This window comes from Parasteatoda tepidariorum, chromosome 2 (genome assembly GCF_043381705.1).
Source record: "Parasteatoda tepidariorum isolate YZ-2023 chromosome 2, CAS_Ptep_4.0, whole genome shotgun sequence".
In the NCBI taxonomy this organism is placed as follows: Eukaryota; Metazoa; Arthropoda; class Arachnida; order Araneae; family Theridiidae; genus Parasteatoda; species Parasteatoda tepidariorum.
Window position 1 is genome coordinate 34807874 of NC_092205.1, and position 26426 is coordinate 34834299.

Below are 26426 nucleotides of genomic sequence, written 5' to 3' on the forward strand. Positions count from 1 at the left end.
CCTTATTAAAATTTGAATTCTCCGAATGCATATACTTGACCTTTGCACCTTCAAAATTTTAATCCTTTAAATACAGCCATCATCTACTTAAAGCCATTTTTTTCACATCTAAATGGAAGCTTCGAACTCATCAAATCCTTTTATTAAAATTCTAGACAGGTGTGCTATTTCGTACTCCATAATTCATTCAGAGTTCATCGAGTCATCTCCCAGGGGACCAATAAGAATTCAGAGATTTTGTTGATTTTTTTGGCTGTGCAAGAGAACGCTTGGCGCTGTTTTCGGTTTTATGTCGGACGACAAGGCCGCTTCCCTTCAAAATCGCTTTCGTTATTATCAACAATGCCGGTGAAAAGCGGACCTCTCTTTTTCACTTTTATCGTCTGCTGTTCCGTCTGGTCATTTAGTGTTAAGGTGAGTCTTCACTTCGTTTTTTTTTTAAGAAAAATGAATAAATAAAAAAAAAGGTAATTCACAGATTTCAATTAAGGAATATTGCTAGTTTATTTTAATACTTAGAAATTTAATATTGATATAATATGAGTAACGTGAAACTGAGGAAATCGAACTCAGAACTATTTTAAATCTCATTATTTACTATTTGCTCTGATTAAAATTTTCTTATTTAAATAGAAATATTGGGTGGAATGTTATTATGATTATTATTAGTGTTTACTAGTTACCTAATTTTGCTTCATTTCATTATTTTTCACTGAAATGAGTAGATTGAAAATTATATTCTATTTTCATAATCATTTTTTGTAAAAAATAAATAAGTAAACAATCTATTATGTATAAAAGTTTAGTATAAAAAGTTTATTCGTTTTGAAAGATTTTAATAAATTGTTTTTAGAAGATTCGAAAGATTTTTTTCTATCTATAACATTATAGAAAAGGGTATAAATGCAAATATTTTTGAAAATAAATAGATTGAGAGTTAGTATTTTTAAAAAAAAATTTAACTATCAAAAATTTGCAACAAAATTTTATCTATTCGAAAAGTATTTTTTGAAGACATGAAATTTTTATACTAGTCGTCCTACATCTTGACCAAAGCTTAACAATATTAGTATAAGTTGCCTCAGAAAGTGCATAACACATGATAGACCTGTTAAGAGTTTTAACTTTTCATTAAGAGTTTTAACATTCTGATGCAACTTATCATTGAAAATATTTATCGATAAAAAGATCAGAGATAAGTTTCTCCAGAGAAAACATAGAACACACACGAATTGTTAAGAATTTTACCTAAGTTGCTCGTCATAGTAATCATCAGCTTATCATGAAAACTTTTAATCGATAAATATGATAGTAAAAAGTTGCTCTGGAGCAACATATGATATAAACGGTTTGCTAAGCATTCTTTCTAAGCAGCATGTCATTCTGAAGCAACTAATCACGGGAAATTTTTATCTCTTGGACAGAGAGTAGACCATAAGTAATATTGTCAATAATATTGCTGAAAAGAACTTCAAATGCAAAGCTAAGTATGCATTACTCAATAATTTGCAAAGCATTTTTCGCTGACGCCCGGTGGCTGAGCGGTAGCGCTTCGCGCTGTCGTGCCACTGGTCCCTGGTTCGATCCTCGGGCCGGGCAAGGTTGACTCAACCTTTCATCCCTTCAGTGGGTCGATAAATGAGTACCAAGCATGCTTGGGAACTAAACACTGGGGGTTCCGCGTTCGGCTGACCACCTGACCGGAACATCTGCTCCTGCACCCCAGAGCCCAAGGTCGGCCCTCATGTGTTGTCGCGCCGCTGAGTTTAGTTAAGTTTATCTTTCGTTACCGAATTTTCAAAAAGCTGACATTGATATATTGATATTATTCAACGCCACTACTTAAATAATAGGAAGGTTATTTAACGTTGGTAATGTGGAAAACAGTAATGTGGAAAATAGAATAAGTAACACAAATAAAAACTGTTGAAAGACATGCAGTTATGCAGTGAGCAATAGCATCATTATTAATGTTTACAGTTTTTATATATAATGGCAATAATAACGATGCTCTTTTAAGCATCAAAGCAGCCATAAGCCTTAAACCAGCTTTATTAACTCCTTCAGGACTGGTGGAAGAAAAGAAAAAAAAGCGCTTACCAGGCCCACTCTCTCCGAGAGTATACGCACTAAAACGAGATGAAATACTAGAGTATCTTATTGAGATTATGTCCGTTTGATATTGGGACGCTAGAGTCAGTAAGGCTTTTTTCATAGTTGACACTATGGGCCATAATGGAAGAATCCCGTATTCAAATATGCGTGATTATGTTCTTGGAATTAAGGAATTGTAAAATTAAAATTAGGTTCTGTGAAATGTTTCTTGTTTTAGCTTTTACTTTACTTTTTTGTGAAATATTTTAATAAAATTTTAGAATATAAATGGATTACAAATAAGATAGTTTTGTATTGTGATAAAAGAAACACATATCATGGGAACGATTTTTTTTTTCTGTATCAACTAAATCAGGAAGTTTCGAACTAATGTTAGAGCAAGAGAAATATTAGAAATATAGCGATAATCAGGTTTAATAAGAATAAAATTTTGCAAATGCGAAACAGTATTTAGCAGAATATTAAAAAAATATCTTCTCCATTAAGCCTTGATTTAGATGATTTTTTTACGGTTTTATATGAGTTTTTTATGGTTTAGAGTTTCTTATGGTTTTAGAGTGATTTCACTTCTATGAATAGATTATGAACATTAAAAATAAATTTAATTAGATTTAAAATAATTTTAATTAGAGTGCTTTCAAATAACTTAACATTCGTGTTCTGAAACTGCAACTAATCCAGATGAAATTAATACATTTAATATTTAATTAGAAAAAGATAAAAAGTAAAATTTTCTAAATACTAAAACTTAATCTAAACATTGCAGGAAGGGCCAAAAAATACAATAATTCGTAACTTGTTTGCGTTGTTTAATTACTTAACCATGCATTTTGAAAGAAAAAGCATTAAAGGTGAACTTTATTTAATCGTATTTAAATAAGAACATTTTTTATTATTAATGAATCACAATTTTCAAAATTAATTATATATTGCATTAAAACAGTACTAAGTACAGTATCAATTTATCTTTCAAGGAACTGCGTTGTATTCATACAAGTACTAATCCAAAACCTATGCAATATTTTATACAAATGTGGGGTAATTATGAGAATTTACGTGGCTAAATGTATGTAGACCATAGCAAGAAAACTAGCTCATCGATTTTTGGTCATGATTCATTGTTCGTAGAACTAGGGTAATGATAGTTTGCTAACTATCTTTTAGGACTAGACTTGATCCATTCACAAACAATTTATCTCAATTTAGGTCAACTATTGATTCAAATCTGTTAATACTTATTTCAAGAGCTGATTTTAAGAACATAATATTAAGTAACTATTACAATTAAGTAATGGGATTTTATTAAATTTATATGTATTATTATTGTTCCTTGTTGTTTTGAGTTTTTTATAGTCTGTGAAATTATTCTACCAAAATTTCTAAAAGTTTTATTTTTAATTGTTTTTTAACTAAAGATTGCATTATATTGATTAAAATATTGATCATTCGTTGCCTCGTAAAAAAAGCAAAAAATATTTTATTCAACCACGAGTTTCTACGAATTCCATTTTGCAAAATTTTTGTAAGAGCACTAGTTTCTGAGAAAGCGTGACCAATGATTTCAAAAATAAAATTACGAAAATAGAACTTCAAAAATTAAAAAATACTTTTTTAATTTTATTTTTGAACTTAGCCGATCTAGCCTAGGGAGGAATTTTTAAATGTTTTTCTATGTTTTACTCCAACTGACTTAAAACTGGGAAGAAAAAGAAACAACAAAACATTCTAGAAATTTTTTTTTTTTGACTGAAAAGTTTTTTAGATTCTTATGAAACAATGCTGCCAGTAAAGTCCTTTTAGTCAACTGTTCTGTTGTTGCTTCTAATGACACTTGGAAAAAACAAGTTCACCAGCCATTAGCGAATTTAGTCAGGAAGGTGCGACTTTCGTTTGGTAAGAAAGCACCACAAGGATAAAAATACGTCTTGCCTCAAATCCCCTCACAAACATAGCAGCAACTATCATTCATGAGACCACTTTCTTAATTTAGACATAGATCTGAAGGGGAAGGAAATTTTCTCATGATCTCTGTACCCATATGGCACTCTCAGCGGTCGACCACAGGATGTTCGATTCCACAGTTTTTATGAGCACAATAGGGCATGCACTTGGTGGGTCATAGCGGAGTCAAGTATCGAACCCCGACACCTCTGGACCGGAGTCCAATTCTCTGATCACTGGTCTACCACAGCCCATTAACTGTTCGAAAAGACATGATCATCATTCGCGTTCACGATAACTTCATTTAAAAACTAAAGAAACTATTACAAATTATTAATCTATAAACACGCTGTTGAAAATGTTAACAAAATAATATATTGGTGAAGATTGCCACCACATTCTATAATAACCACCTTAAATAAAAAAATTTCGAATTCTTGTGTACAAAGTATACATATTAGGGATCATAAATTAATATGTAAGTAAGGAAAAAAAACAAAAACTCTATCGAGACCTGGCGAATCACTACTGAGAGGTGGTAAAGAAAACATCAGAACCTGTTTGATAGCACCTCCAAATTTCATGCGCCAATCAAATTGATTCAAATTTTTTTTTCAACCCAATTCCCCACACTGAGAAAAAAGTATGGTCAAAGCTACACTAATGGACAAAATTAAGAGATGGAAATAATTTTCGCACATGCAAGATACCCGCACACCGCTCCATGTGATTGACAATGGTTCCGCGAATGCCCAGAGGCACAGGCAGGAGGTCCTAGAGCCCTATATGCGTCTTTTCAGGGGCGCTGTTGGCCCTAAGCTCATTTTTACGGACCACAATGCGCGATCACATAGGGCTCTCATGGTTGCTGAGTATCTGGAAAGCGAGGATATTTAACGAATGGATTGGCCAGACAAATCCCCTGACCTGAATCCTATTGAACATATTTGGGATACTCTAGGGAGAGCTATTGCGATGGGACAACCTCCCCCCAGAGCCATTCTGGAGTTAAAAATTGCTCTGGTGGAAGAATGGAAGGGTCTTCCACAAGTCCTCCTTAACTCCCTTATTAACAACATGCATACTCGTTGTGCATGCTGTCTGTCTGTCAGGGGTGACCATACACCATACTACAGGCAACACACACTATACAAGCCTCACTTTTATTGTCATCTTTTATCCTTAAGTTCAGACTACATTGGATTTATTGGCAATAGGTCTTGCCAGTGAATGGCACTTTCATTTTTGTCTTGCATACTTTATTATCATGGAATAAGCTATATCCATACAAAATTTCATTTGTTTATATTCAGTATTTTTTGAGATATTTGGGAAAATGTCTTCCATCTCTTAATTTTGTCCACCAGTGTACTAGTCTATGGTTCAATTTAAAGTGCTTCTGGATCTATGAGTACCCCAAAAAACACGGTGATTATTAACGTAGGGCTTTGGTAATGATTTTAATAAAATTAGCAATAACATATAATTTTATAATAAGTGAGGAAATTTGGTGAATGTAGTAATTTTATCATGATACCACTTATTCGATTAAATTTGCTTTACAGTTTTGTATTTTTTACTAAATGCGTGATAATAAGAACTAGGATTTTGAAAATCTGTAGTTGCCTTGAAACCGTAACCATATGAACGGAAAACTTACAAAACGAGTGGTTTAAAGAACGAACTTATATTTTGGTTTCATTAACCAGAATTATGTTGTCGTTTTTTTAAACCAGAAATTCATTACCATATAGTACTGTAATTTCACCAGAATTTATTCTCGCCTCAGAATCAGTCGTCCACATATTTTAGTAATGTTTGTTTCAATCTTGCTGAAACAACTATTTACGATTGTCAATAATTTTTTTGTCTGCATTTCTTAAAAGAATTCCAAAACAATATAAAAGACAGTCATAATCGACCATGTGTTTTTGAATTTGAGGGAAAAAATTGTAGCAGAAAATAGTTATTTCGGCATGTAATTTCTAATGAAGTTTTTCGCTCGATTTAAAGAGTTAAAAGGCTATCTTTCAACTTAAGAAATGTCGTGAGAAAGATTAAAATCTCTTTCATCTTATTATCCACAAAAAAAAGAACCTTGGTGGTTGGGATTAACCCACCTTCTCAAAATAACTTAAAGTGTAAAAAAGAAGAAGAAAAAAGTTTAATTCATTTGGAGCTTTCTACACCTGTCAGGTGGAATTAAGGCAAACATGAATAGATTTTAAGATTTTTCATAATCTGTTGGAATAAAGATGTAACATCTGTTCGAAATTAAGGGGCTTTTTTGACAACCAAACGCCATAACTTCTACTAAAAGAGTGATAAAAGAATAAAAAATCTTTTTGATGATGTGCCGTCTCACCTGTTTTATTAAACGTGGAATGTTTTTAGATGCAGTGTTTCTCATATTAAAATATTGTATAATTTATTTTCACACGCAACCTGTCAGAAACGAAGTTAGAATGTTGATGCAACATTTTGAATTAAATTGATTTTTTTACTCGTAAAATTGTATGATTTTATTGTTCTCGTTGATGTTAGTATANGTAATTTCTAATGAAGTTTTTCGCTCGATTTAAAGAGTTAAAAGGCTATCTTTCAACTTAAGAAATGTCGTGAGAAAGATTAAAATCTCTTTCATCTTATTATCCACAAAAAAAAGAACCTTGGTGGTTGGGATTAACCCACCTTCTCAAAATAACTTAAAGTGTAAAAAAGAAGAAAAAGAAGTTTAATTCATTTGGAGCTTTCTACACCTGTCAGGTGGAATTAAAGCAAACCTGAATAGATTTTAAGACTTTCGTTCATAATCTGTTGGAATAAAGATGTAACATCTGTTCGAAATTATGGCGCTTTTTTTGACAACCAAACGCCATAACTTCTACTCAAAAAGTGATAAAAGAGTAAAAGGTCTTTTTGATGATGTGCCGTCTCACCTGTTTTATTAAACGTGGAATGTTTTTAGATGCAGTGTTTCTTATATTAAAATATTGTATAATTTATTTTCACACGCAACCTGTCAGAAACGAAATTAGAATGTTGATGCAACATTTTGAATTAAAATGATTTTTTTAGTCGTAAAATTGTATGATTTTATAGTTCTCGTTGATGTTAGCATTTCAGTATTTATTTTACATAGTATTTACTTTATATTACTGTTTTAAAGGTTTAAATTTGTTTTTAAAAAAAAGTCGAAAAATTCTTTTTTTCCTCACCTTTTTTAAAAAGGAAAATAACATTAAAATTCACGATCTCCAGAATAATAAATTATGTTCTACTCTTTAAAATGTAAAAAAAAAAATTTATTGTTATATTTTAAGTGCTTTAAAATCTGTTAAAAATTCGTGGAGTCATATTATTTCATTTTATTTATTTTTAAATTTTATTTCTTAGCTATTAACAAAATTTAAACATAAGAAGTTAATTTTTTTATTATTTCAAAAATATTATTGTGAAATTATTAATAGATATTGTAAAGCAAAACAAGCTAAATAAAACAAATGCCAAAAAAATGTAAAATTCAATCGAACTAAATAAATAAATGACATGCAATCAAGCGTTAAAACTTAACTTTTTAATCCGAAGAAAAGAAACCATAGAACAAAAAATAACCCTTCAATAAATTTAAAAAAATATAAGTAGCGCTCGCGTGGTTCAATCGACTGACGTCACAATTCATGCTCGTAATTCTTGATAAAATAAGGGGTAAACCTTTTACATCATCGTTTTTAACAGGTATTAATTTAACTATAAATTTTTTTCAAAGAATAAAAATTAACAACAAATTATAGTTTTTCTATGTTATTAAATTTATAATGTTCTTACACTTGTTCTTGTACTTTTAATGTAAAAAATAGTCTTATGTAATCCGTTCAAATTATTTGAATGCCTTTTAATTTATTATTATTGAATTATTATTTTTGATTTACTATATTTTTATTAGTTCTTCGTACTCGAAATTCTTTCAACGATTAAAAAAAATAAATGAAATCACTTAACTTTTACAAGACCTAATTCAATCTTTGTAAAGTTACCATATAGTACCTAGAGATCACTAAAAGGGTTGCTAAGCATTAAAATGCAAAAATAATTTTTAGATTGGTAGGAATTTTATAGATGTTAGTGGTGACTGAAAGTTACCTTTTGTAGTAGAAATGATGGAATCTTGAGACTAGCTAATAAGCTAAAATTTTATCTGTAGTTCGGTACGCGATAACAATGCTTATTTCCATAACTTTTCTGGCCGATTCAAAAGAGTGATATCATCATTTTATTGCGTAGTTGAATTTATCATCAATTAAAATTCCAATATCTTAAGAATTGGCTAGAAAGCTAAAATTTCAACTGAAGCTATGCGTTAGGTGACATTATAAATTTCAAATAGCTTTTGATCACTTACCGAAACATATTACCATATTATCACCAATTAGAATTTATCGTCAACAAAATTTTGTCTATTTGAATTTAGAAATGCGTCTTTGTGCTGCAAGTTTTATTCGTTTCGAGACTGCATAAAAACAGAATTTATTCTCACTTTATTTCAAAATAGAAATAATAGTCCTAAGACCTTTTAAGTTGTCAAATTGCGAGGTGTTGCTGGAGTTCGATGTTTGATTACAATACACATTTAAATGTTCATGACCATTACAAAAAGAATTTATTGCCAAACAGAAGTTATCGCTAATCCAAATTCCAAAAATTTTCCAACCAGCCACAGAGCGTAAGTTGTAACTGTAACTTTATTTCCAATTACAATATAAGTTTCCATCGTTCCCTGACCGCGGCAAGGAGAATTTATCGTTCTAGAACCAAATATCAATTATCTCGATAAAAAATCTTTTATAACTTTTCGACCTGCTGACGTAATTAAATTTCAATTGGAACTCTGTTCTGATACCAATACAAATTATAATTGTTTTTCAAATAGTGCTAGCAAACTTTTTTTCTATCACCAATCGAATTTTTGACGACGTTCAATAAATAAACTAGCGGACTAAATAATTAAGAACTGCGCTTTTAAAATGGATAAAAAAAAGGAAAAATTCCTTTTTTTTTTAGATGAAAAACGGAAACGTTGGGTATTACTTTCGTATTATACGTCTATCACCACCAAAAATCTCCTTTCTCGACTTTTGAAAGTGATGCGTCCTACTGTTTTTTTTTTTTCCCCTTGAACTTTAAGAAACAGAATCATTTTAATTCTAACCTTTATGGAAATCCATTCATACCATTTTAAAAACGTAGTTTTTAAACTTTTTACTCATTATTAATCCATACTCATGAAAAATATTTATAGTGACATGTTTTGCTGATGCATATCTCATCTATCTCAAACGGCAGAAGGACAAAAATAAAATTAAAACTCGTTTATTTAAAAGAACTGACTAAACAAAATTGATAACATTTATCGGATGCAGATTCCGTAAAGTTTTTCTAAGAATATCTCCCCTGCGTGTTTTTGAACTTCAAACATATATCATTGAGTTTAAAGACAAAACTGTTTTTACACACGACTGTCTTGTAGACATGTTTTTACACAAGAAAAGAGTTTTTTTAAAAAAGTTTTGCAGATCTGGCAAGGTTCCATTTTCAACAAAGATTTGAAGATCATTTGAGAGATATATTCCTCGTCTGTTTGAGTTTGGCGAAAACTTTTGTTTGCAATCAACACTAGAATTGAATGATATATTCTGAATGAATCGGTCTTTGCCTATTTTGCACATTCTCCAACGGCATATATATTGTAATAGAGTATGATATCCTCTGTAGGTAAACCACAGAGAAATTTATGCTACAATGACATTTTTTATATTAAAAAAAAAAACCCTTTCTTATTTATTTTAACATAGTTTGATAAAAACACAATATCAGAATACTCTTAGGAAAGTATTTTGATATTGTGTTTTCAGAACCTTTCTTATTTATTTTAACATAGTTTGATAAAAACACAATATCGTAATACACTTAGGAAAGTATTCTGATATTGTGTTTTCAGAACCTTTCTTATTCATTTTAACATAGTTTGATAAAAATACAATATCAGAATACTTTCCTAAGAGTATTCTGATATTGTGTTTTTATCAAACTATGTCCGTTATAGTCACATTGATAAGAAAGGTAAAGAGTTTTTCAGAATCATTTCATTCCCTGCTAATTTAGACTAGGTGGCCATTTATTAGAATGAATCTAGAATCCAGCGCATCAGGTCAGACAAGCAGACAATCGTAAATTCTGATTAAAAATTCAAATAGCTAATGAATTTTATTTAATATCTGTCTTTTAAACTTACATCCTGGTTATAATTTTCTGCGGGTAACTAAATATTATCAAAAATATTAAAGGGACAGAACATACAAATAGCAAATTAATAAATTTTGTTCCATATCTGTTAATAAAATATCCCTTCTATAATTAGTTCTTCTATGTGGGTCAGCCTATAAAAAATATTAAACTTATAAAACATGCTAACAGCTAATAAGTTTTGTTCCATATCTGTCTAAACCAATATCCTTTCTATAGTTCTATGTGGGTCAGCCTATAAAAAATATTAAACGGATAAAACATGCCAACAGCTAATAAGTTTTGTTCCATATATGTCGAAAACAATGTTTCTTCTATAGTTTTGACCATACCGTCCATTATTATCGCAAATATTAAAACTCCCGATTTTTTTGCAATATTCTCTTCTCTTGGATTAAAAGTTTTACTTGATAAAATATTTAAATTTCGAAGCTTTTCAATTAAAATGATCACTATTATTAAATTCTCACTATTATTAAATTTGCTCTGCTCATTTTTTAATATAGCATTCAAAAATAAAATATATTAAGATTTAATAATCTTTTTATTTTTTTCCTCACGATGCTCGGAAAAATTTCTAAATGACAAGAAGGAGAAAAAGTCAGGTTTGAGGTTAACGTAGCAATAAACTATTCTAAAAGTTATTTACTTCAAATTCTTTATAAAACTTTGAACAATTTTGAGGATGTTGAACTCACAAGAAAATAGTCTTAGAGTTCTTAAACTAGATTTATATTTCATTTGTCAGCGTTTAAATAGTAGGAGAAAAATTCCAAAGACCAATAAAATGGTAGATATTTCATTATACGAATGATTCAACTGAGAGAACAACGCCCTAAGTTTAAGAATATATATTGATCATTTTTACAGATTTTACAAAAAAAAGTATCTCAGTGATCATAAGAAATAAGTAAATGATTCTAAACCAAATGATTTACTTATTTCCTCCTCATAAGAAAGGAAGTTAGTTAAGTTTATTTTGGTTTATAGTTTTGAAATAAGTTTGTTTGTTAATCGCTTTTTATAAATTTTGTTTTTGAAAATACTGAATGCATCGTTACAAGTTTAAGTATCTTCGCCTGAACGTTTGTGAATGTAACACGTATACACTGATATTTATAACATTATTATTTTTCATTGGTAATGAAGACTTTGTTGGTTATAAAAAAACTAACTTGGTTATAAAATAATAGTTACTTTTATTATTTAAACAAGTTTACTCGTTGAAAGTAATAAAATAATAACCAAGCAGTGTTGTAAGCAAACGAAATTGTATCATAAAATTCAAATGTCTCGGATTATTTTCACTTAAATTTTAAATGTAAGAAATTTGTTACACATATTTTCTATACAAATATGCAAGATTAATTTTTAAACTTTTCGTATTTTACGAATTATTGGAGTAAAATAACTTGCAACTCAAAACAGTGCTTTGATATGCCATATTTCATTCAAATGTAATATTTATATAATTTGGTAAAACTGATTTTTAAATTGTCACAGACTTACGAAATTTTGTTGTAGAATAACGTATTATCTGGATATCATATATATCTTATTTCATTCTCTAGACGGGTAATTAGTGACATATCACGGTGACGAGACAACAGTGCATTTTTCCTGTTTCTTTCTCTTAACAACTTTTTTAGCAACTGTTCTTTCCATTCTATTTCGAGTAAACTAAGCCCATCAAGTATCAGTTAAATGACTCATTCTATATTCTTTCAAAAAGATTTCAATTCTTTCATTATATATTTTTTACTTAACACAAAGACAGAACAACGTAAACAAACTAATTAGGCATTGAAGTTGCCAGATACACAAAGCAAAAATATATCAATATTACTATGAAATACATAAACAAATAATAAATCAAAGCTAAATAAAAGATGTAGAAGAGAAAGAATTATATTTCAACAAATTCTATGTTCGATACGGGGCTGCATTTCATTAACTTCACGTTAATTAACATTCTAACTTATGTAGAAATTTAGCTCAACTTACACACTCCATTTTGCTTAAAAACGATCTACTGGCGCTGACATCATAGGTCACAAGTGTGGGTATCTGTGATCGTCTTCTTCATGAAATGAAAGTACCCAATTGTGTGCCTATAATAATTCTCTGTGCTTCATTCCAAAAAAAAAGTTCTTAAATGTCAAATTTAAAATAATTTCGGATTTTTTGAACATCAATAAATCGTTTGCTCAACAAAAATAAATAAATAAAATTTAAGCAAGAAAAAATGATTTGAGCAAACGATTCTGTAAATGAAAAAAAAAACACAATCGTTTTGTTTTTGACATTTCAAAGCTTTTGTTCCATATACAGAAAAATATGACAAACATATTAATACAATTTCTGCGTAAGACGTTATGATGAAATTTTAAGTTGTTAAAAAATAAAATTTTAATATTAATATAAAAATATTAATACCAAGTTTGTAATTGAGTTGACGTTTTCAAGACAGATACTTGATTGGAATAATTTCATAATTTGCATAAATGAAATAATTTCATATCGTATTGCTATTATCCCGTAACGTAAAAGTATATGAAAACGCTTAAACGTTGAGGAATAAAAGCACAATCAAATATCTGTCTTGTAAACTTCGAATCAATCACAACAGCTGCTGATGATAGCCACTGATTGCGTATGTTACATTTGCATACGTCGCATCTGTCAACTCATATCAAATGAGACATTTTTTCGGAAGGTAAAATGTAATTTGAATCGTTTAGATGGCTTGCGGATACGGTGACAGAAAACCTGATATGGTTAGATATAATCGAAATATAATTTGGTGGTTCATCCCTGTGGTGGCCCGTTTGACGTCTGGAATGGTTAAAATGTTGAAAGAAAGATTGATATGTCGATAAAAACGTGAGACATCGTAAAAAAAATGTTGATGAAACGTTGATTAAAAACTGTTGACAGATCCTTTTATGTTCAGCATAGTAATTATAAATAATCAATTTTGATTCCGTTGATAAAGATAATGTTTTCAATTAAATTGACTAAATGTTTTTACTTTCATGCTGTGAGGTTTGTTAATGACATTTATTATAATAATTACGATTAAATGCTTCATTTAAATATGAATATGTAATGCGATATGCTTATAGTTGGTTTTTTAAGTAGATATAATCTATTTAGAGGCTATTGCCTTTAGTTCGTAATAGATTATTTTTTCATTAAAGGTTGTCGGACTCGTTTTTAAGGGTACTGGTTATCAAGGACTTCATATTGTAGTGGTCCTTAAAATTTGATACATAAATTTACGGAAGGTTAATAAATGTTCAGGCATTCACAACTCAAGGCATTTTATCTAGAACTACTGTTTCGATTAATCAGGCCCTGCTGATTATTTACTGTTAAGTGTCATCTACTGATTTACTCATGATCCTGTTTTGAAAGATTTAAGGCCTTATAAATATTATAATTAAGTTCATATCACAAAGTTTTAAAGTTGCTTTTTACAATTTGAATATTACTTCATTTTGTTCTTTTTTTATTTATTTATGGAAAATTAACACAAACGTGTAATTGAAATTACATTGACTTAAGTGCCTTGTCTAGATATTTCGAGTTTAAATATTAAATATTTAATTGCTGTTATTAAATTTATTCAAATACAGGTAATTATACCGTAATTATATTACATTTTAATCTGTATATATGTCGATCCCTTGCTTAGTCGGTATTTTTAGTAAATGTCTGTTTCCTTTNATGTATCGTGGTTTTTGTGATTTAATGGCGGCTAAAAAGTTTTTACTAAAATTAACTACATAAACAACTTAGATAATATTGAGTACATCTCTTGAAAATAGTTAAAATTGTAATCATGTACTTTCTCACAGACAACGGCTAGACGAGGAAAAAATTTGGTTATCATATTGTTTAAAAATAATTAAGGTCTTAGGATTAGAGGAAGGGTTGAGGAATTAGAATATTTGAGTACAGTAGTGCTGTGCATTCGGTTTGGTTACCATTAAAGTTTATATGTTGTATAAGGTAATTTTAAGAGGTAATAAAGGTGGTCACCGAAGGCGGCTAGTTTTTTTCGTTAAATGTTTAATACCCCTCTCTTTTATACCTTAAATATTAACTATTATCCTTTCAAGTTTTGTTAAACATATAATTATTGAGTTTTAAAGTAATAAAAATGATTTTCATGCCAATTTTAGATACTTGCTACTGGAGACAAGGAGCAACAAGGTTTATTTGCTGAAGTAAAAAGTACTGTAAATAGTTTTGGTAAGATCATTTCTTTTAGTTTTGAAAAACAAAATTCATATTATATCATATTATAAAATTCATATATATATATAATAAATAGATTTCGAGACATCAAACAGTAATTTTCTAATATAATTGCATGAAATTTGAAAATGACACTCCATGAAGTCATGATGCTAGTATTTTTCTAATATAATTATATGAAAATGATACTTCATCAAGTATTTTTCTAATGTATGAAAATGATACTTCATGAAGTCATGCTACTTCATCAAGTATTTGTCTAATATAATTGTATGAAAGTAATACTTCATGAAGGGCATTGTTGTTGATTTTAATTAAGTATGAACTTACCAAAGTTGTTAAACGTTGACATTGTTGTTAAACAAGGTTGTAAAATAGTTGAAAAAGTTATCCAAAATATTCTGATTTGCGCAATTTTATTAATATCCATGCCAAAGTATTAGTAAAATAATAACGAAGTATGTGTGTAGTTATTGCTCGCAATCTCAAATAAGTAAATTTTTTTCTGCTATTTCCCTTTCTGTCATTACGCTTGACGCAGAACATTGAAGAATCAATTATAACATGCGATTTACAAAAAGTACAAGTTAAATTTGTTGAATAATCAGCTCAGATCTGTGGACACTCAGGGAATAGAGCGTTCACCTTCCAATGAGTTGAACCGGGTTCGAATACCAGAGATGGCTGGTCCATACGAAACCGAATCCAGCTTGCACCAACCACAGTGCTGACGTGAAATATCCTCAGTGGCAGACGGATCATGGGTTAGAATCCCTTTGACGTCAGGCTAACCGTGGAGGTCCTAGTGGTTTTCTTCCCCATGTAACGCAAATACGAGTTAGTTCGAGCAAAAAGTCCTCCACAAAGACAAATTTCTTCTAATACTTTATCCAGGAGTTCCCTTGTCTCATGAATTGGATTCTAAATTACATGGCAAGGGAGTTGAACATCGGCAACCATAAACTCATAATTGAGTCGGCTCTCAACGACAGTTATAAAATAAAATAAACACACACTAGGGCCATGTTCAAGCTGTTCTCAGTGCCATCTACTGTGTTCCATAATTTGTTCTCCATACGAGACTTTCTTGAGGCTATAGCACTATCATAAAGTGATCACCATCTTGAACAAAAATTAATTTCCGATTATCATAAACTGGTGCTACATTAAACTGTCTACTGACGTAGTACATTAATTCTTTAAACTATATGATAATGTTATTCATTTTCTTTCCTAAGCGAAAGCAAATTCTATACTTATCTGTGAGCGTAAGCTAGTATAAAAATGATCTAGTTATATGACGCGTCTGAACTCGTCATCAATAATTAGCACATGATTTGAAAAAAATGGCATGAAGCTATAGACTATACAGGTTCATATCCCAGCAATAGCTGGTTGAATCGTATAGCGGCAAAGGCCTACACTAACAACAATACAGGCATAAAATATCACCGATTGAAAGCGTAATATGAATTGGAACAAATACGGGCTTAGATAATTCTAAAAATCCTCTTCGAAGTAGAATTCATCTTAAAACTTAACTCTAAATTGTAATATATTCTAAATAGCAAGTTTGCAAAGTTTAATTTTGAGTGCAACACATCCGCATTATTATTGTAGTAATTCAACAGATGGTGATAAAATCAGATTTAAATACTTATATACATAATCGCGTTTTTTATATTTATGTCACCATCACATTAACATAAAAAAGGAAGCATCCTGTTCTAATTCCCTACGAATGCTAATCGACAATTTTAATATTCCCTACATTTTAAATCGTTGCTATGTGTCTTGTTCATTTATACATCAAAACTTTTTCAGATCAGGAAATCATCACCCCCATCGAAGTGAATGAAAATGGCGAACCACTAGGTGAGCATGGCATTCGAGCCAGAAGAGACATTCACAGTTCCAATCGAAGATATTTCATTCTGGAAGGTCTTCGAGAACGTTTCCATCTGGAGGTGCAGTCTGAACCTGACCTTCTCGCGCCAACTTTCAAAGTATATCATTTGGGTGGAAATTCATCTCGTGGTTATAAAAAAGACAAACGAGATCTGGAAAAGTGTTTGTTTCGGGGTCAGATAAAGAATCGCCCTAACTCTGCAGTGGCTCTGAATTTATGTGGTGGAATGGTGAGTCATTGTAATGACACTATTTGATTCGCAATGAAATACTGTAATGATACCATATAAATGTTTGTGTGTATAAGCTATAGGCGGAATATATGTACAGGTCAAAAGTCTTAAGTTTTTATAAAGAAGAGTTTTCTTGATTTTTTTTTTCAGTAACAAAGCTTAGATTCGTTTTTGTATTATTTCTTTTTACTTTACTCACTAGAATAGGGTGCAAAATTTCCACTCGCAAGTTAGCCATTGGCGATAGAATATTTAGTGCTACCAAGTAAGCTTAATTCTGTAAAATGATGAGTTAGTAACGCATTTTTTTCAGAATTGAGAATTTACATTTTAATGCTATAGATCTGGAAGAAATCGCGTCAAACCATTTAGTTCGCAAATTTTTAAAATTATGTCCTTGAGATTTATTATTTGTTTTATTTATTTATTTATTATTGTGATTATTATTTTTCACAATAAGTATACTTCAGTTTTCTAGTCTTTTATCATTTTGGTCTCCAGAGAAATTTATACCATAACTATTCATATTTTAAAAATAATGGCGAGCTAAAGTTTTAGTTTGAACTGAAGTTTCTTGTACTGTTTCAGAAATTCTTTACCCATTTTAGACTGTTGTTAGAGTTTAATTTAGATTAGATCTGAATTACTTTTTGTTCACGTCTCCGGTATATATTTTATGTATAGTCTTTGGTATAATTCGTTTTAAAATGTTTTGATATAAACTTAAACAAGGAAACAATCCAAAGTTTAGTTTTTCTAATTCTCCAAGTACGAATTTTTGAATTGATTGAAGGAATGTTTTATTATTAATTTCAATGATTATTTCGAAAAATATTTATTAGAATTAGGCATCATTTTATATTAATTCCTAAAATTCAAAAGTCTTGTAAAATTTTTAAAAAAAGTATTTTTTTAAGTAAAATTTAAATGTATTTTTAAAAAAATTTATTTTAACTGTTTATGAAACACATTTCATCATTATAAAATTATATTCCTTTTCGCTCTCAAAAGCTGGTATAAATCCAGAGAGTTACGCAACGACTGCTTTTAATATATATTTTTCGAATTCCTGTCAAAAGAGAAGTAAACCCCTTCCGCAGATTAGGTTTAGAAAACTTATATTTAAAGGAAAGGAAGCAAACATATAAGTAATATCTCTCAAATCATTATATTAAAGATGGCAGAATGAAAAACATCCTAACTGAACGAATTGCCTTACGAAACTAGGAGCAGTTTCTAATAATCACCTTCCAATTTCTCTCCATTTAGTCCAGTAATCAAACCTGTTTTACACTTTTTTTAACAGAGATTGATTAGATTTCTATACTGTTTTTGCTTTAATTCGATAGCGTAAATATTAAACTTAAAATTCTCATGATTTGTATATTTTTAAAAGGATTATAAACATATATATAACATATATACTAAACATATATAGGGAAATCCTTATACATCTATATAATTTTTCAGGTGACTTTACAACAATAACAATTAGTTGTAACCTAAGTGCAAAGGCTAAAAATTTAGTTTTTTTAATAAAAAAATTTACTTTTATTAACGAATTGCACAAATTTGTATTTTTTTTTCTATGTTTGAAAATTAAAAAAAAAAAACTTTTTTGTATGTTTTTTTAAAAAACTATTCTGTTACTAGCAATCGCATTCTTAGTTACTTGAAACTGTACTTTCACGAACGAATTCCGCAAATTTATATTTTTTCTATATTTGAAAATTGTAAAAAAAAACTTTTTTGTATGGTGTTTTGAAAAATATTCTGTTATTAGCAATCGCATTCTTAGTTACTTGAAACTGTGATTCACAGAACTTTGCTTATGCTCATTCATCTGCAGCTGCATTTTCTAAAGACACGAAATGAGCTATTAGAACAGATTCTGTCTCTCTTTGGCGTAAAAATACTTGTGGTTTTGCCAAATTGTCTTCAAAATTAGCGGCAAGTGACAACAACCTGGTGAGTAATGTTTTCCCGCCGTCTCGGGCAACTTGTTTTACAGATGAGATTTACGAACTACAACATTTAAGTCGATTTCCGTTCTATCTACGGTGGGAAATTTGGACTGAACCCAACTCAGTTAACTGAAACAGATTCTTATTGTCTTCAATACTGAACGGTCGAACGCTTGTTATCAATACTTGCTATAGTGTTCTCAGCAGCAAATGAGTTTTTATACGAGGTTAAATGCTCATTAGATTTGCAAGCAAAAGAACTTTCTAAAAATAACGAGAAAATCAGAAAAACACCCTCAAAACATAAGGTTCAGCTCAAATATTCTTAGTTATTTAAAATTAATCCCTGATTTCAGCAATATATTTGAAAAAGTGCAATGATCAGAATCCGGATATGAATTATGTTTTCCTCCCTCACCCAAGATATTTTGGGCAAAACCCTCTTCAAAGCTCATAATTTTAACCGTTAAAATTCTACCAAGGGGGCTAAAGGGATAAAAAATTTAAAACATGAACATTTTTAGCAAGGAAAAGAATTGATAAATATAAGTGGAAGGGGTTTTAAGAAAACATTCCACATATTTGAATTCAGAAAGTCATTTTATATCAGGGTCATTCCAAGATCTGATTTTCATACGCACGGTGGTGGTGTTATATGTTTAAGTAAGATACGTTAATTTGTAATTTGATGTAAATAACAATAAAACTGACTAAATGCCAAGTCAATATTGCAAGTCTGTGCCCAACAAGCATATCGTTTAATTTACAACGCATGCATTCAAAAAAACATTTTTCCTTTATTCTTAAACAATTATATTTTGTAACGAAAGTATTATTATATATTTTAATAAAATTTTATACTTTTCAAGAAACAAGTGTATAGTAAATGCGCTGCAAATGATAAAAATGCTGTAAGTGTGTATTTTATTTTAATTTTTCAATATTTAAATCTACAGAGAGGTATGTTGAAAACGGAAGATTCTGATTATTTACTCGAACCTGTAAATCACAATGAAGAAGATAGTTTTGCAACAGCCACACCTCACGTATTGTCCAAAAGATCTGTTACTGTGCCATTGGCAAGTGAATTGGAAAAGGAAAGTATTAAGGAGGAAGATCAGAAATTCTTTTGTGGAAAAAAACGAAGGTGTAAGTATTTTTTACTACGTTTTTCTTATATCGCTCTTGTGTCTAGAACGCTGTTTTTCAAAGCTCTGCGCCAAGATAATAAAAAAAAATACAGTTTAAGTGACTTAGCAATGCAATGGTTTTAAAATATATGCATAATCTTGCCGTTTATCTGGGCTTTAGAACAGAAAAATAGCTTAAATTTTTGAAAAGTTATTAAACTTTTTTTAAAAATCACCAATTTGGCGCCATTTTCTCATCTAGATGAAAATTATCAAAATCACTGCCTTATTCTCGGTTTTTGCAAATTTTTATGAGACCAAGAAATGCAGCATTGGAGTAAATTTTTAAATATTAAAAAATTAGACTACAAGCCTTTTTCATTTTCACAAAATTGTGGTTTTTCACTATATTGACATTTTGCGTCATTTTTAAAATAAGCGTAGACAGCGTTGGCTTTGGATAGCTAAACTTCACCTAACAGTCATGAGTAACAGTTACAAACTCACGGTAGTTCTAAAAATAGTATATTATTCGTAAAAAAGCATCAATTAATACTATGACGAAGCCATCGAAATATAGACATAAAGGTGGAATTTCGCTTGCGAAATTCCAACTATTTTCCGACTACCTAAAGTACTTAATCAGTAAGTACTCCAGCCTGATGACAATGCAATTTTCAACAGTTTTCTAATATCTTTTAGCAGAATATTATTAATTAATATTTTTTAGTGCCAGATGACAACATAAATTTTAATCATTTCTTGATCACTGAAAGCAGAATTCGTTGTTATATTATGCTGCAGGAAACTTTTCAACCTTTTCCTGACTAGCTGGAATTTTGAATTTTCAACTCGAGTTCAATCGTTTCGAAAAAAGTGCTAGATAAATATCTCTCCAATCGAAATTCCGACCATTTTCTGGCATGAACAAACTAACAGGCATAACGCTAAAAATAATAACATAAAAGATAATACATATTCTTTGTATAGTATATTTTATATATACTTAGATAGGAGAAATAATTTTAGTTTTTAAGACCTAAAACGAAAAAAACATAGCGTATAACCTTCGTAATAAACCTCTATCACCACCGAAAGTCTTACGTCTTTCGAAATAGACGCGACCTACGTTTATAGTTTTAATAGGTCTAAGCAAAGTAAACTACTATTTTTAGTTTACTTGAAAAATTTAAATTTTAGAATGTTTATTTTATTATTTGAAATCGAAAAAAAAACATCTCGTTTTTCACTTTAAGTTCGTCCATGTATTAACTGCAGTACTTTTTTTTAAAAAAAAACTTTTACAGCAGTACTTTTTTTTAAAAAAAAAGTTTGTCTAAAATAAGAACTCCCCCAGACATTCGTCAGACTTACTTTAGCATGATCACCGTTACCATGATCCTCGTCACCATGCCTCATGATCCTCGTTACCTCATTACTATGATCACCGCCACAGGTCCAGACCTGGACTTGTGGCGGTGATCATGGTAACGAGGTATGACTATTTCAAATAGGGGTGCGGGGTAACAGTTTTGGAGTGGTTTCAGCTTGGGTCGGCGAGAGAAAGGGAATCTCTTTCTTCGGTCTATTGTGTTATTGCTAGCGTGAAGCTACCCTCCCTAAAATGCGCCATTCTTGTTTCCGTAGCACCAGATAGCCTCAGGCTTTGTGGCGGGAGGAGTTCTTAGCTTAAACAAACTATATAAGCCCTCCTCATCCCATGACACTAAATTCGACCCCACTCTCAAACTCGTTCTTTCGCGATTTGCCTTGCGACTCAAAGGGAGGAGAGGGCTGAAATTGGGAGCGGAGCCAAGTTTCGGGGTATGATTGAGATTGATGTCATTAGATAGGTTTTTTGATATATCAAATTCATCTATTTTATTTTCCGATATAACATGTATTTATCCTTTATCTTTTGATTGCAGTAGCAATATTTGTGACGAGCTAAAGCCTATAGGACAAATCAATGCACTTTTTTCGCAGAACTCAAATCTGCAATTAAAAATAAGGGTTTCTTTTTAGTACTTTTAAGTTGTCCTCACCCTCAGAGGGTGGCTTGCTGTCCGAGTTTGCATGCTTTGAAAATATTTCGCACTTTTATTTTTAGATAATAGAATTTTCGATTATAGAATATTTCTTGAGATATTCGATCATCTCCATACTTTTTGGACATGCTTTCAATAGCCTAATGATTAAATTCGACGGAAATTTTAATCATTAAGCACCCAACAATTATGCAAAATTATGAGCGAATTTTTCAAAATTATCATCCCACAAATTATGCGTATATAGTAACAGCATGTCGACACTTGATGATTTTTCAGACATGCCTCATCGACCAAGAAGGAAAGACCACTGGCTTCCCGGGGAATTTGCTTTTGAAAAGTCGCAAAACAATTCAGTCAAAGGTAGAACAAAGCGTTGGGCTGATGGTCATAAGACTACGAGGGAAGGAGACAAAAGGAGACATTCCCAATACAGAAAGAAGCGTAGGAGCGTTGAAACACTGGTTGTAGCTGATAGAGAGATGGTTCAGAAACATGGAACTGAAAACGTCACAACATATTTACTAACTGTATTTAATATGGTAATGTATTTCATTTGTATTAGTGTTTCTAACTAATGAATTATTTCAGTTCCTATATTCAGTTTTTATTCCCCTCTTTAAATGTAAAGAGAATACTCAATTAAATAAACTAATAGGAAATATAAAAAAATAACTCTGTGAAATCGGCAAAGTTTCGAAAATTACTCCTTTTTCCCCCCAATTGAGTTTGCTTCTCAGTATTATTTTATGATAAACGACACCATGAATGGACATCGACTGACTATAACCCACACACCGAGTATATATAATGCTTGAAGATCTTAAGTAGAAATGCAAAACTAGGACATAATTAAATTGCTCAAAATTACATAATTATCTTTTAGAAAACACGTTTTTCATGTTACACAAACCACGCATTCTCCACAGAAGTGGTTTTGCATTTAACTACATGCATTTCTTAAGCATTTTTATTTTAATTTTAAAAAAATCTTTGGGTCACAAACTAGTATAGGGTTTCTGGGGTATAACTCCTCCCCTGACTGCAACGCACGTCTAACAATGAACTCTCACTTTATTGAGAAAATGGTAAGGTTTTAGAACAAATAATCTAAAGCCTTGGGACAAGATATCTCCCTCCTTCAGTAAGACTGTTCTTTTTTAACACAGGTAGGTTTGAGAGAAGAGTTGGTGAGCTGATATTTTCAATGGAATTCATGCCTAGAGTTTTGGCTAGCCCTTCTATTCCCTGAGTAGGTATTTCTTGAGCAACAAAGCCTGCTGGTGTGTGCTGTCATTCACGAAAATGAAGTGAAGATTGACAGTGCCTCAGAACAATCTTACATAGGACTCTACTAATTCAGTCCCATACCTCAGAGAAGTCAGGTCTGTGGGAGCATTTAACATAAAACCGGCCTACACCATAAAACCCTGGCCTCCATAGTGACCAAATATCATGATGTTGAAAGGATGGTACTGCGTCCGTGGTTCCCAACATATGTGAAAAAGTCGAAAATTATTTTGCAGACAGGATTGACATTTTCAAACGTGCTCACTTCTAATATTGCTAGCAAGTTCCGGTGGTTGTTCTGTGCCCCAGAGTGCCAGCTCTGATATACATGGCTGAATTCTTAGAGCCCTATGTAAGATTGTTTTGAGCACTATGAAGTTCAATTTTACGGATGACTACATGCGTGCTCGCAAAGTTGGGTTGGAAGATCAATTGCAGTTCACCACCTCCTGCNGGAATTTGCTTTTGAAAAGTCGCAAAACAATTCAGTCAAAGGTAGAACAAAGCGTTGGGCTGATGGTCATAAGACTACGAGGGAAGGAGACAAAAGGAGACATTCCCAATACAGAAAGAAGCGTAGGAGCGTTGAAACACTGGTTGTAGCTGATAGAGAGATGGTTCAGAAACATGGAACTGAAAATGTCACAACATATTTACTAACTGTATTTAATATGGTAATGTATTTCACTTGTATTAGTGTTTCTAATTAATACATTATTTCAGTTCCTATATTCATTTTTTATTCCCCTCTTTAAATGTAAACATAATGCTCAATTAAATGAACTAATTGGAAATTTAAAAAAAAACTCGGTGAAATCGGCAAAGTTTCGAAAATTACTCCTTTTTCCCCCCAATTGAGTTTGCTTCTCAGTATTATTTTATGATAGACGACAGCATGAATGGACATCGACTGACTATGACTCACACACTGAGTATATACAATGCTTGAAGATCTTAAGTAAAGATGCAAAACTAGGACATAATTAAATTGCTCAAAATTACATAATCATCTTTTAAAAAACACGTTTTTCATATTACACAAACCACGCATTCCCCACCGAAGTGGTTTTGCATTTAACTACATACATTTCTTAAACATTTTTATTTTAATTAAAAATAGAAAAGATCTTAAGGTCATGAACTAGTGTAGGGTTTAATCTGGGGTATGACTCCTCCCCTGACGACAATGCACGTCTAACAATGAACTCACACTTTACTGAGAAAATAGCGATGTTTTAGAGCAAATAAGCCTTGGGACAAAATATTTCCCTCCTTCAGTAAGACTGTTTTTTTTTTAAAAAAAACACCGGTAGGTTTGAGAGAGGAGTTGGTGAGCTGATATTTTCGATGGAATCCAAGCCTAGAGTTTTGGCTAGCCCTTCTATTGCCTGAGTAGGTATTTATTGAGCAACAAAGCCTGCGAGTGTGTGCTGTCGTTCACGAAAATATAGTGAAGATTGACAGTGTCTCCGAACAATCTTACATAGGACTCTACTAACTCAGTCCCATACCTCAGAGAAGTCAGGTCTGTGGGACTGTTTAACATCAAATCGGCCTACACCATAAAGCCCTGACCTCCATGGTGACCCAATATAATGAAGTTGAAAGGTTCTCCACGGTTCTCAACATATGTGAAAAAGTGGAAAATTATTTTTCAGACAGGATTGAGATAGATCAGTGAAGAGAGCATAGGCCCTTTTCAAACGTGCCCACATCTGATATTACTAGCAAGTTCAGGTAGTTGTCCTGTGCCCGGAAGACACTGTCAGGCAGACACTCAGACTTCTCTGAGATATATGGTTAAATTCTTAGAGCCCTATATAAGATTGTTTTGAGCACTTCGAAGTTCAATTTTATCGTTAACTACACGCGTGTTAACAAAGTTGGGTTGGAAGATCAATTGCAGTTCACCAGCTCCTCCAAGAAATCTCCTCAGACTAAAACAGGCCTTGGTGATAGTGTAATTTAATGGCCCAAAACATTTGAGAGAGCTGCATAACCGTTAAGGGAGTTCATACTCAATAGTAATTTTTCTGCACCATTAATAGGGCAACCTTGTTGTGCCCCAAGTCAAAATTATTGATAGTTCCATCAAAATAATTTGATAGTTAATGTTGGTTTCAGTGCCATTCATGATAGTCCAACATCATTTGATGGTCAACATCATCCAACATTTTACATTATTCATTCATGGTTTTTGATACGCCAACAAACTTATATCAATCCATGATGGAAAATGCTACTTTAATACTAAGATGGTTAACCATTAAGAGAAGTTTGGTTCTCATGGGCCAACAATCGTGATGGTTCCAACTATACATTTTCATGATGGTTTAATGGAAATTCTTTCTGGTTCTCAGGATTTGATGGTGTTATTGACCATCAAAACAATTTTCTTCTATGTTGGCCCATCAAAAATCAGTCCGAATTCCTACAATGGGGTGATGGTGGTTCATGATCGTTCCAACATGTAATTTCTAAGAAAATTATAATGAAAATTTGATGATTCAACATGAACAAACCATCGAAACAAATTGCTATTCTTACGTTGTACCATCATAAATCTGTCCAAATTTCTACATAGGGGTGATGGTTTCTTATGTTGCTTACCATCAAAAATATAATGGTTCATGATGGAATTATTGATGATTACCATCAAGATTATGTTGGTTCATCAATGGAAAACCATCAAAAATTTCTCTTTATTACCTTTTACTTTTGTTTTTTAATATACTTTTATGTATTTTTCTATGAAATTTCACTTGATTTTGGTACTAATTATTGAGTTATCAGCAAAAATATGTTTGTTTGTTTTGACACAGTATAGTTCATCTATCCCATTCCAATGATCTGTAAATTCCCATTTTTATAGGTAGCTATGCTGTATCAAGATTCAACTGTTGGTAGCAATGTCAGCGTTATTTTAGTTGGACTCGTTTTACTAGAAGGAGACGAGGTAAATAAATATTTTTTTCTTCAGTTTGTTGAGTTTATGAAGGCATTTAACTATTACCTAGAAATAAGGCGGAGTTTCATATCTAAAGCTATGAAGTAATAAAAAAGTGAAAAAACCAGCTATTAATGCTTTCTGATAATTGATTGTATTATCTTTTACGCGTTGTAACTTCTTTATACCTAAGAAGTATTCCAGTTGTTTTGGAATATCACAAAAAGAATTAATTTAGGAATGATATAGTGGAAATTAATTACAAAACATTTCCTAGAATGATC

At 31.1% G+C, this 26426-nt stretch overlaps 1 protein-coding gene across 2 annotated transcripts in view; it reads left to right on the top strand.

Annotated features, from left to right (window-relative positions):
* Window positions 1-265: 265 nt before the first annotated feature.
* The window catches only part of LOC107446167 (A disintegrin and metalloproteinase with thrombospondin motifs 18), a 46720-nt gene continuing 20559 nt past the window's right edge, over window positions 266-26426 (top strand). For both annotated transcript variants that reach the window (XM_043043609.2, XM_043043610.2), the window contains exons 1-6: window positions 266-414; window positions 14547-14616; window positions 16447-16760; window positions 19684-19876; window positions 22185-22447; window positions 26068-26151. In XM_043043609.2, the coding sequence (XP_042899543.1) occupies window positions 343-414; window positions 14547-14616; window positions 16447-16760; window positions 19684-19876; window positions 22185-22447; window positions 26068-26151 (996 nt within the window). In that variant the 5' untranslated portion in view covers window positions 266-342. The remainder of the gene's footprint in view (window positions 415-14546; window positions 14617-16446; window positions 16761-19683; window positions 19877-22184; window positions 22448-26067; window positions 26152-26426) is intronic.